Source organism: Pelobates fuscus, chromosome 2, assembly GCF_036172605.1.
Source record: "Pelobates fuscus isolate aPelFus1 chromosome 2, aPelFus1.pri, whole genome shotgun sequence".
Taxonomy (NCBI): domain Eukaryota; kingdom Metazoa; phylum Chordata; class Amphibia; order Anura; family Pelobatidae; genus Pelobates; species Pelobates fuscus.
Genome location: NC_086318.1, coordinates 132,351,059 through 132,364,399, shown reverse-complemented (window position 1 = coordinate 132,364,399; position 13,341 = coordinate 132,351,059). Strand labels below are relative to the sequence as shown.

Below are 13,341 nucleotides of genomic sequence, written 5' to 3'. Positions count from 1 at the left end.
TCCCCTCATTGTTGCTTTAAGAAGGAATTTTGCTCATATTCTAGTTAAGTGGAGCTCTATTATTATAATACAGAATTTAACATATTAAAAAAAAAAAAAATTAAATCACACAGCATTTATTTACAAAAGGGAGAATCATTAGAAATTTAAAGTTAATTCAAGGCCAATATAACTGAAATGGAAACATTCCTCAAGTCAGTTATGCCTTCATATCAACTGTTTTGGTCTAGAGTTTGAAATTCTCTTTAAATTCCTTTTGAATTGTTGTTTAAAGTGAACAGTTCATTGATAACCCTAATTGGATTTAATCAAGTGTTAATGAAATATAAGGTTCACTTATCACAAGGCATTATTGTCACTTTCAGAAGGTTCTCCATAATAATATATTCTTTGTCCTCACTTGCTTCTGGACTCAAGAATATTCCTTTCTCTTTAATTATATGCTGGATAAGTACAGCAATAAATATAAATATATATATATATATATATATATATTATTTATGCAATGTCAACATGTATACTCAGCTCTTTGCCATTAAAAAAACAGGAGAGTCAAAGTAAATGCAGCTTAAAACATCCTTCAAATAACGACTTAGTGCTTGGTCTCCATTCATCCCAGGAAAATGCTAAATCAGTGTATTAAATCCTGATTATAACAAAGCATTGTGCCTGTTTATATGCATTAACAATGCATTGTGTGCGTAGAAAGTGCATACGAACAATGAGAGCATATTGTCTATATATAGTGCAGTCATGTTCCATTAGTACATTTGAGGGCATTCACTTTAAAAACAAAGAAATCCGATTCCATTAGTAATTATTCTAGAAAATCAATATTAATATAGTGAAGTATGCAGTGGGATCATGATAATTTCATACTTGATATTCCTGATATGAATTATTTATTTACATGAGGAGTAGGGCAGTTTTAGGAACTTGAATATTTGATGACACTATGGCCTGAATGGTGCCTTAAAACCACTGTAAAATTATGGTATTCCCAGTGTTGATTGGTGTTGCAATACTTTGCTTCAGGGAACAGATATTTTTAGTTCTCATCCGATGTGCTGTGAAATAGAATTTGTATAAAAAATAGTTAATAAAGTGATTTTAAAATATGCAACAAATATCGACCAATCAGATCTCTATAATACAACTTTTATTGATAAAACTCTTTCAAATGCTTTTACTAACAATAACTATAACTAGATCTCACCACATATAAGTAACTATAGTAACAAAAACATTTTAAATTCAAGCTTTCAAATTAGCCAAAACCCCAAATAAAACTATACTCATAAATAGGGTACCAATTTCAAGTCCTATGTTAAAAGAATGGCCTAAAAGCTGCTCACCAATGCAAGCTCCTACCCCACATCACAACCACTGGGAAGTAGCACGAATAGCAGTATAGACATCAAGTGAGTCTTGTTGAATCTAGACCAGGGGTGCCCAAAACGTAGATCCTCAGATGTTTTTAAACTATAGCTTCCATGATGCTTTGCCATTCTAAAGGCATTCCAAAGGCATGCAAAGCATCATGGAAGTTGTTGTTCTACCACATCTGGGGATCTACCTTTTGGGCACCTATTATCTAGACATTTGTAGCATGTAGGAATAGGAAAGGACTGCAGTATGCCTTGTGCAGCTATATTAGCAAACTAGTAGTCTTACTGCTATTATGATGATCTGGAGTACAAAAAACGGTTATAAAGATAGTACAGTAACAGTGGGTGGGAAAAAAATAGGAACACAGAGGGGTAGGGCTTAACCCCTTAGGGACCAAACTTCTGGAATAAAAAGGAATCATGACAAGTCACACATGTCATGTGTCCTTAAGGGGTTAATGTGCAAGTCTGAAAATATGCTATGGCCCCATCTAATTTCAGAGGCAGAACTGGCCCATGGCAATTGCTAGGGCTAAATTTCCATCTGATAATGGCTACTGGGTAGTGAAAATGCCGAGCCCTGCTTACAACATAGTCTACAGTTTTCTTAAAGGGATATTCTACTACCCAAATAAAAAAAAAAAATCATCACTATTTTGTAGAAACACCCCACAATGAACAAACACATGCATTTAAAAGGAAACTATAGTGCCAGGAAAACAGACTATAGCGCCCCCTCCATTAAGCCTCCCCCCCACCCATAGTGCAGAAGGGGTTAAAAAAAACAAAACCTTCTGTCACTTTCCTGAGACCAGCGCCGATGTCCCTTGGTGCTGGTTCAGGCTCCGCCTCCACTTCTTCTCCGCCAATGCCAGCCAGCGGGGGAGACCTAATGTGCATGTGCGGCAATGTATACAACAGACACATGAGTGGCTCACTGGCTTTGCTCCTCTTCCTGAGTTGTGTTTCAAAGACACATACTCCAAGGAATCCATGTATAAAGTGGAATTATCAGGCAAAAATGTGGTTCTTTGTTGAGCTCATTTGCATACGCCTACCCAGAATCCCTTGCAGTAGTAAGAGCACTGTTAAAACGGGATTTCTAAAGGGAAAAGCAAGTCTTATGGCTTGACTGGTGTGTGTATTTGTGTTTAGCAGTGTATTAACTATCCACTTACTTCAGGTGGAAGGGGTTTTCATCCACACTTTTTCCCCACCATAACTCAGCTGGTATGTAATATATACAAAGAAAAAACAGTTTTGAGCTGATCTAGTCTACTGATGTTAAATGAAAAAAAATACTTTTTTTTATTTATTTTATTGTGACGGTCCTGTCTAAACTAATTTACTTTTTTTTTCTTTTTACATCAGCAGATTAGTGTAGCTCAAAACTATTTTTTCTTTGTATTGAATCACAATCACAAAGCAATGGATTATCAATCAGTATGGGTAATGTCAACAACCATAACGACCTGCAGACAAATGGATACATTTTACATTCACTTTAAATATATACACCTGCTTTTTTGAGCTTTTCATTCTCACTCACATATCTCCCAACATTGGGCACATTGAATGCAGGGCGGTGGATCAAATGCAAGTGGTTTGATAGGCCATGACATGAAAGAGGCTGACCTATAGCCATTCTGGATAATCACAGTCAAGGCTGCACATTGGCAAAACACTTCTGAATTGTCTCAGAGCACTCTAAACAGAGCTATCTACACACTATGCTATCTGTGGACAAACGTGGAACTGATGAAAATGAGCCACCCAACCATGACTGCCCTGTCTAACCTGGGAATGCTGAGAAGTGTGGACTCATCATATGTGATAAATGATTATGCTTGTCTGACAAATTAAAATATCCAAAATCCATGTGAGAGTTCTGCATTCCTGCAAATTGCATAAACCAGAACTTTTCAAGAACTGATTGTGAACTAATTGACATATTAATATAAACCATGGAATAGACATTTGATAATTATAACACTGTAGAGACCTTCAGTAAACCATAGCATTCTAGAGACGTCGAGTGGACACTGGGTAATCATGTATTTGTATTTCTAAGCACATCTCTTTACTGTTCTTTACTTACTGAGTTTTCATGTAAAAGAAAATCTTTCTTACTTATCAGTAATTGTTACGTTCTCTTATTATACGCCCAGGTAGTACAGGTACATGGAATATTTCTTCCATCGCCTAAGAAGAAAACATCAAGAGAACAATGTTTTTAGACTCGAGATTTAATTTAGAGCTCGGCATGCTTTTAATTCAGTGTATACTTCTAAGAGCTAATTAATTCATGAAGTTACTTTTTTTAACCAAGATGTTGCTAAACTTGTAGTTTGTTGCCAGAAGGCAGGTGAATTGTTAAACCCAGTGAGCTGATCATGCATAGGTTGTGTGGTAATTGGCAGAGTTTTATGAATTAGACCTTTATTCCAACCCATAAACCCTTTCCCGGAGGATATGGTCTTTTGAAAGTCACAGATGTTAAATTTGCTAGATCAGTTTAATTGTAAAATGCTTCATAGTATAATTTTCAAAGATGTTAGACTTACTTTAAAAGTCTCAATTTAAAAATGCTCTCTTAAATATGTTTCTGATAAATACAGAGAAGCTTTGTTGTTGCTGGGGTAAAATAAATACTGTCATCATAGTTCTCTGTATAATGTCAAGTGTGATTTCAATACCAAGTACACTACTGCACTTAACATGTCATGGCTATGGCTATGGAGTTACAGTTGAGGAGGATTTAAGATTAGAATAGTTACTATTCACAGTCCCTTAATTCAGATACCCAATTACCCAATGTTCCCCTTAACCATGAGCTCCCCAGACAGCATAACTTTACACATGCCTGGCTCTATCCCTAAGTTTCCCTATTGCTACTTTGACCATAAAACCCTAACATGCTACCAGATAAAACCTTATTATAGTGATATAACTTTCAATTGTGTACTTAAAAAACTAATCTATAATGACACTGCTCTGTTAATAAAGGGATACTATGCCTCCAAAACAACTTTAGCTTTATGAAGTAGTATTGGTGTACAGATTATGCCCCTTAAATCACTTTGTTTATACAGACCTAGTTACAACCCCCTGCATGTGACTTACACAGCCTTCCTAAGCCCTTCCTGTAAAGAGAGATCTTATGTTTTAACTTAATTTATTGCACAGTCTGTTTCATTTAGAATTTATTATTTCGTATTCTGTTAATGGCCTGCTAGAGCCCGCAGAAGTCTCATGTGTGTAATTACAGTTCAATTCACATTGTTAAGAGTCAAGTAATTTAACATCTGAGTGAAAAAAATTAAACCATTTTTTTCATGCAGGCTGTATGAGTCACAGACAAGAGAGGTGTGGCTAGCGCTGCATAAACAAAAATAAAAATGATTTAACTCTTAAGTGGCAGAGAATTGAGCAATGAGACTGTAGGGACATGATCTACACATTAAAACTGCTTAATTAGGCTAAAGTTGTTTTTGATACCTATAGCATCTGTTTAACACAGTATCTGTTGAACATTTATAACACTAATTTTCGACTGGAATGTTTTAAAGGGACACTATAGTCATCTGAACAACTTCAGCTTAATGAGGTTGTTCAGGTGAGAACTATAGCTCCCTGCAGCCTTTCTCATGTAAACACTGTATTTTCTGAGAAAATACAGTGTTTACATTGAAAGCTAGGAACACCTCCAGTTGCAGTCACTCAGAGTGAACCAGAGGGATTTCGGAGTTGGTGGATGCATAATATGCTTCCATCCACTCAGATCTGCTGTCACGGGGCAGCACTGTGCACAGCATCCTGTGATTCAGTGTCTCCTACCTCTGCATGCAGGCACTGAACTTTCCTCATAGAGATTCATTAATTCAATTCATCTCTATGAGGAGATGCTGATTGGCCAGGGCTGTGTTTGAATCATGCTTGGTAGCTCTGCCCCTGATCTGCCTCCTTGTCAGTCTCAGCCAATCCTGTGGGGAAGCACTGTGATTGGATCAGGCTATCACATGTCAGCAGACTGCTTGTTTTTCTAACAGCATGCATATTTACAGCTTCTGGCTTGAATACAGATTTTTACTATATTTATGGAGGCATGAGTGGCCCAGGGGGGCTAGATGGTGGTGTTAACACTATAGGGTCAGGAATACATGTTTGTGTTCCTGACCTATAGTGATCCTTTAAATGCACGTAGTATCATTGAGAGTAAGAGTCTAGTGAGTTATTGATCTAAGCAAAGATGATGACATCTGAAACATTGATAGTATGCAATCATCGCTGCTATAGCATGCAATGGAGTCCCTGCCAAATTATTTATTAATATGTGAATTATTGTGAATTCAAAGTTAGCTCAAAGTGAATATCAAATTTATGGCCAAATAGTTGAACTAGTAAAATATTCCAATTTAGCTAAGCTTACAGTTCAGTATCTTTGCCAATATGTGACAAGTCCATGAGCTTTTCTCATAAGTCTCAGAATGAGATGTAATATATGAATCAAATGTAATCCATCAAGAAGTATAAGATCTAATTTGCCATAACAAAACATGTGTCTCCTAGATCTCAGTGAAGAAGTGGTAAGTGGTCACCAAAATGCGTCTCCAATCCAGAGACGACCAAAATCAGTAATACAAAAAAATAGTATTGGGCACTGGTATGGGATTCAACGGCAGATTTATGAGACGGTGTTTTGGATCAAAAAGAACCTTTATCAAGCTGGATAGTTTATTTGCTATAAATGCTCAGAAGGTTTTGTGATGTTACTGCCAAATTACATCACCTCAGGGGAGGTGTTTGCAGTGATTGTTCTGCTCATGCTCAAACACTTTGTGATTGTGTTTGTTAATTGTCAATCGAGAGATTGTGGTCAAGGCCTTAATTAGGTTTAGGGAAATCAATGAAAAATTATCAGAAGAGCAAAAAATGTAAATCACTTTTTTTTAGAGTAAATACTTTAACATTTTATTATCCATTGATTGTGAAGTTAAAGCTCAATATTTTCTCTAATAGTTTGCTTGATACTTTGTGAAGTGTGCAGACAAGTAGGTTTATTTTTGACTTCTACGATACATCTTTTTTTTACCTGACCCAATGCTATCTCCTGTGACATGTTTTTTTCTCCCATGATACCTTTCTTTGACATTGCTGATTTGCTACTGAGATACAATGTGAATATCTCACTTAATAGTACAGATCACTGCTAAAAATAGCCTCTCTACAGAATAAATTTGTTCTGTATTCTCTGTGCATGATACATCTGGAATTTTCAGTCACACTGTACTTCTAGATCCATAATCAAAGGTACATCCTTTAATAATAGTATAAAACACCATTTAAATGGTTACTCCAAGCACCATGACCACCTTAGTGATACGAAATGTTTATGGTGCTAGAAGTATGTATGTGCAGTTTTCTACGCCGCACACAGAGAGTGTATCCTATTTTCTGCCAGAGGTGTATGGAGTTCCAGTCTGGCTGAAGTCAATTATCAGCATACTTGTTGCAGTTGTTGTCTGAGAGCAGTCACCTGATGCTTTCAGTTAATGAATGGCTGGCAGAAATTGCAGTTGCCAGATGCACATCATCGGCTATAGAGGACCCATAGCACCCAACAGGGACCAAGTTAAGAGGAAAAACTATTACAAAATGGTTTGCCCCAGTACTGAGAGGTGGGACAAAGTTACTCATGGCATCATAACGACTACAGTGTGCTTTAATTTAACCCTTTAAATTACCATTTCCCAATACCAACAAAGTAAATAGCAAATTGCATGGTGTACTAAATACATCACTTGTTCACATTCAGTGTGTTTTAGTGTCATGATTCTATCATAATACCCTGGTCTGGTTTTGTTTTGTTAAAGAAAAGTTTAGAAAAATAATTCATACCATGCCTAGCATAAATATTTCCTGCCACTCAAACTAGATATGTACACATTTTGAGGTGTTAAAGCATGGATTTAAAATGGATTTCATTGATATTAGTTTACAAGGTGAAAAATATTTTTTTTTATTATGACACAACCCTGATCCAATGACTGGTATAACCACCTTTCTATGAAAATATAGCTGCGGATCATTTTGAGTAAGTTTCTACCAGTTTGCATGTTTGGATCATGCACGTTTGGTAAATTTACTGAAACTATACAATTGTTTTGTTGCCTGAATATATAGGGTCATTATTTATCTCCAAGGGAAATATTTATCCCACTATCATGTGTCGTATGAGCAAAATAGGTTTCCCCTAGAATTCTCCTGTATTTGGACCCAACCATTTTGTTTTTAATCCTGACCAGTTTCTCAGTCCCTGCCAGTGATGCTGCCATCACCAATGCTTCACTTTGCAAATAAAATGTTTAGGGTACACTCTAGACAGGAGCATTGAGTTTCAAACGAATTGTGATTCAACTGTCAATTCATCCGAAATCTCTAACTACAAAAAGTTTTAAGGGCGAATCATGAAACTTAACTTTTATTTGTGATTTGGAGTTTTGTCTATGGCGCCCAAAAAAAAAAATAGATAATTTATGAGAAAAAGATGATTCTTTGATTGATAGGGAACAGTCAAAATGCTGATTTCTTTTCACAGATCAAGTGAGAAGTGACCTATAGAGTGAAAATATATATTGTTATAAAAAGTATATATTTTTTTATTTATATATTTATATAAAAACAAGTTATATTTCTGGCCCTCCCCATAACAACAACAAATCTTTTCCAAAGATACCCGGGTGCTTTAAGTGCAAAAATACATGAGATAAATGAAAGAGCACTCCAAAGGATTTTATCATAAGTGTATTATTGTAATCAACGTTTCGACCAAGATAAGATAAAGACCCAATAGGGTCGAAACAATGATTACATTTATGAAAAAATCCTTCGGAGTACTTTTTTATTTAATATATATATATATTATAATATTTAAAATATATATATATATTAAATAAAAAAGTACTCCGAAGGATTTTTTCATAAATGTAATCATATAGTATACTAAATATATAAAATGTCAATATATAAATTTAGTTTTTTTTTTTTTTTTACTGCTCCTTCTCTCTTTCTGTCTATTGGTTACTTCCCATTTGATCTGTGCAGCACATAGGCAAATCTCAAATTGCCTGGCACATAACTAACTTGTTCGCTGTACACAAGTCTATAAAATACATTGCAGTTCCAGCCTATTGCACTACAAAATGTGGAAACTTCATAGGGTTGTGAATATGTATTCAAGTCATTGCAAGACTGAATTACATGCAGGCTTTACTTATACAAGGAAACCAGCAAACATCAAGTTAAATGGTATATGTTGTTTTGATGTAAATATTTGCATTACAAAGCTCGGGATCTCAATTTTCCCTTTATTCTACCATGTATAATTTGTATTGAGGTTTCCCATTAAGTACAAAATGAAAAAATAAAATTACACAGATGTTGTATGACATACATGAACATTTACCGTTATAAAAAGTTTACATTGTTTATTGATTGATATACAGATAATTTGGTATATCAAATTCCTGGTGACATATATACCGTGCAGACTGTGAGTGGTAGAACATACATAAACAAACACTATGTGGAAACAAAATGGGTAAATATTAAAGGGACACTATAGTCACCAGAACAACTACAGCTTATTGAATTTGTTCTGGTGTGTAGAATCATTACCTTCAGGCTTTTTGCTGTAAACACTGTCTTTTCAGAGAAAATGCAGTGTTCACATTACAGCCTAGTGATAACTTCACTGGCCACTCCTCAGATGGCTGTTAGAGATCCTTCCTGGGTCATGACTGCCTAAAATGCATCCAAACATTCAGTGTCTCCTCCCTCTGCATGCAGACACTGAACTTTCCTCATAGAGATACATTGATTCAATTCATCTCTATGAGGAGATGCTGATCGGCCAGGGCTGTGTTTGAATCATGCTTGGTAGTTAGGGTGTCGGGCGGCCAGAACAGCTCACACAAGCAAAGAGCAGCTCAACTGGCCGCACGGAGGAAAAGTGGGGGCGGAGCTAAGTGAAATCGGGGGCGGAGCCAAACCGAGAGCGGTGGTTGGGCTTAATATGGCCCTCACCCACTGCTGTTAGGAGGTGCAGCAAGAAGGAATCTCTGCTTCCCCACAGGCTTCAGGGAATCCAGTCCTCCTCCAGCCCACTGTCTGTAAGTAAGAGTGTGTGTCTGTCTGTGTGACTGTGTGACTGTGTGTCTGTGTGTAACTGTATGCCTGTAACTGTGTGTGTGTGTGTGTGTGTGTGTGTGTGTATGTAACTGTATGCCTGTAACTGTGTGTATGTGAGTGTGTGAGACTGTCTGCCTGTAACTTTGTGTGTGTTTGTGTGTTTGTGTGTGTGTGTGTGTGACTGTCTGCCTGTAACAGTGTGTGTGTGTCTGTCTGTAAGTGTGTGTGTGTGTGTGTGTGTGTGTGTAAAACTCTCTGCCTGTGACTGTGACTGTCTGTCTGTAACTGTCTGTGTGATTGTCTGGCTATGACTGTGTGTGACTACCTGTAACTGACTGTGTGTGTTATTGTCTGCCTGTGACTGTTTGATGTTGCCTGTAACCGTGTGTGAATATCTGTCTGTGACTGTGTGCATGTGACTGTCTGCTGTTGTCGTGTGTGTGTGTGTGTCAATGTATATGTGACTGTCTGCCTGTAACTGTGTGCATGACTGTCTGTGACTGTATGTGTGACTGTCTGCATGTGACTGTGTGCCTGTAACTGTGTGTGTGTGTGTGTAACTCTCTGCCTGTGACTGAGTGTGTGTGACTGTCTGTCTGTAACTGTGTGCATGACTGTCTGGCTATGACTGTTTGATGTTGCCTGTAACCGTGTGTGACTGTCTGTGACTGTGTGCATGTGACTGTCTGCTGCTGTCATGTGTGTGTGTCAATTTATATGTGACTGTCTGCCTGTAACTGTAACTGTGTGACTGTCTGTCTGTAACTGAGTGTGTGACTGTCTGCCTGTAAATGTGTGTGTGGGGCTGCAGGGATTTTGTAGAAGGGGGCAGGGGATTTGTATTGGGACAGGAGTCTTTATAAGGGGGGATAAGCAGAGGATTTGTGGAAGGGGTTGCAGGGATTTTGTAGATGGGGCAGTACAGGATTTGTAGAAGGGGCAGGACAGGGGTTTTGTAGGAGGGGGCGGGGCAGGACAAGGGTTTTGTAGGAGGGGCTGACAGCGATTTTGCAAAGTTTACAAATTGTAAAAAAAAAACTTTTAACATTTTTACAGATTTTTTTTTGGGGGGGGGGACGGGGACGAGGGGGGTGCCAAGCACAGGATCCGCCCTGGGTGCCAAATGCTCTAGGTACGCCCCTGCCCATACAATTAGATTGTTGAGTGGAAAAATATGCACTTTAACATGACTGTAGCAGTGAGATTATTATTATCGTGTATAAAATGCTGCAATCCTATAACTCTACGTTTTTGTTTATTTATTCCTTCAGTATATTGCTTAAGTATGATTAGTTGAGTTTGCTTATATACATTCATACGCATTGCACATATCATGACTCAAAGGTCAGTAAGCACCAATCTACCTTTAAGCATATATCATATTAATTAATCTTTTACTCAAATGTAATTAATGGGAGTACCTAAGATTTATGTTACCCTTTCACTATGTCACCATCTTGAATACATAAACATTCGAAGCCACTGACTTGGAATGATCCAGACAAGATTTAGATCTCATCATCCTGTATTTAAATATAGTGTGGTAGGCATTGCATTCCACAACATATATCTTATGTTACACGTACTTCAGAACAAATCAATATTAATAGAAAAACCTTGAATGTATGTAAGTTTAATTTAACAAACTTTTAAACTGTAACAATTATATCCGTATTTAATGTTTCGTCTCTTCCTAGTAAGTAACACTTACCAGTACATTTGAACCTCCCCATATTTGCTACAAACATAACCGGAACCTGCATCCTGATGATATACCATTATGTTACTGTGGTTTTGCTATGGAAACCTGATCCCTATGGTGATACAAAACTATAGTGCATAAACGTCATACTTTAATTAATTCGAAGTAGCTTGCTTGAAGGTAACACTAGGCAGCATGTATTGCTGTGATTGTTAATAGAACAAACACAATTAATTGAAATTAGAAAGCACTGTATCGCAATACACATTTTGTAATCAATTCCCATCAATTTAGATATAAACAGACAATACCTGTCCCAAAAGGGGAACATTTTATAGAACTCTCACTGAAAAGAGGTGCACACGCTATATGTCTATAACAGTAAATTACTAATTACTTGTGTGGTGACATTCTGTCATCAAACTAGCATGGTGACCAGGGGTCATGTGATCAAGTTCATGTAGATCTTTCTTACAGGGGGATAAGCTTTACTTTGATATGGTTATTGATATGGTAATTTACAAGTCAGGAAAGAGATAGCCACTCCCCCCTCTATCCTCATTCCTCTCTGTTCCTTCTTGGCTGTGCTACTGAGCAGACGCCATGTGCTATCTTGGTGAACCATGTTATACTCTGTTGCTTCCTTTTCTTCCTTGGTGGATGTGATGTTGAACTTGCAGCAGTGAGCCATTACTAGATGTGAAGGCCTAACCGTGGGTGAGATCAAACGTGTGGGGAAGGGGATTATTATATAGATAGATAGATTTAAAAGGGTTGTTGCTCCGTGGGTCTGGGCTGTGTGTTTGTGATACATTTATAATATTGTGTTGTTGTCTTCTAAATAAATACCTTTTAATGTAGACGAACCTTGTGTAATATTTATATTAATTTGGTGATTACACCACAACTTGATGATCAGATTATCCAGAAATTCAACAGACACAAAGAAAATGATGAGCCGCCTTGGCGCATAATCTCTAAAGGATAACTTGACAAGTTTGAATATGTGCCAAAATTGATTATCAGATGGCTATTTTCCATCACGGCTGCCAAATCAATGACTGGCAAATTCATAATCTAATACCAAGGTATAAAACAGACATTGCAGAAGGCTGCAATCATGAATTTACAAATATACAAATACGACCCAGATGCCTCCAGTGCAGCAAATATAGAAATCTAATCGTCATAAAAAAATTTAAATGTTGATGGCTGATAATAAACTTTTTTTAATGCATTTTAAAGAACTCCCAGGAACACTCCAGAGAGTCCAGACATTAGCTCCTTTTATTAGATAGAGGTTCTCTGTCCCTGATGCAGACTAATAATTTCTCACTTAAGGTTACATTTTTCCATATTAAAATTAAAGCAAGTAACCGTGTGAGTGTGCGTGTATGTATGTATGTGAAGGTGTGTGGCAGAGACTCGTTATTAATTTCACCTTATTAAAATCAATGTTCCTCTGGTGATATTTGCAGTTGATTACTCTTACAATGCTATGCCATTTATTTTAATTTACAGCTGGTGAATGAGCAACAAGAAAGCAGACCCCTTCTCAGTCCCTCGATTGATGACTTTCTCTGTGAAACTAAATCAGAACCAAAAGCCAGGCCAGTAACTTCAAATACAGCAGGTAATTGTATTGTTTAATCAACTCTTTTCTCCCGGATAGAGTAATCCCTTATGACAGCTTTTGCTCACACGAATTGTTGTGCACAATTTGTAGCACAATAATTATAGAAACCAATTTACGCTAAGCAGATTGACAAGTGCGCTGCGAGTGGGTCACGGTAGGCTGTGTACCAGAGTTTTATGTGTCTTATAGTGTGCAGAAAATCTGACAGAACTGTCTGATGTTTCAGTGGTTTAACTCAAGTACTGTCAATATACAGCCTGAAAAAAGTCAGGTTTTCTTAAAGTGAACTTTCCCAAGCAGTCACCTTAATGGTGGGTATCCATCTCAGGTTAATTTGAGTGATCATTTCATGTGTTTGGTAAAAAACTATAAAAATGGGTAAATCGTTAAGCCATTCTGCTTTATCTGTACTGCCATGTTCTGAA

The 13,341-nt window shown here is 37.1% G+C and overlaps 1 protein-coding gene across 1 annotated transcript in view; it reads left to right on the top strand.

Annotated features, from left to right (window-relative positions):
* PEX5L (peroxisomal biogenesis factor 5 like) overlaps nucleotides 1–13,341 on the top strand; it is a 276,171-nt gene that overhangs the window by 220,345 nt on the left and 42,485 nt on the right. The window contains exon 5 of the mRNA XM_063442701.1: nucleotides 12,802–12,913. Within this exon, the coding sequence (XP_063298771.1) occupies nucleotides 12,802–12,913 (112 nt within the window). The remainder of the gene's footprint in view (nucleotides 1–12,801; nucleotides 12,914–13,341) is intronic.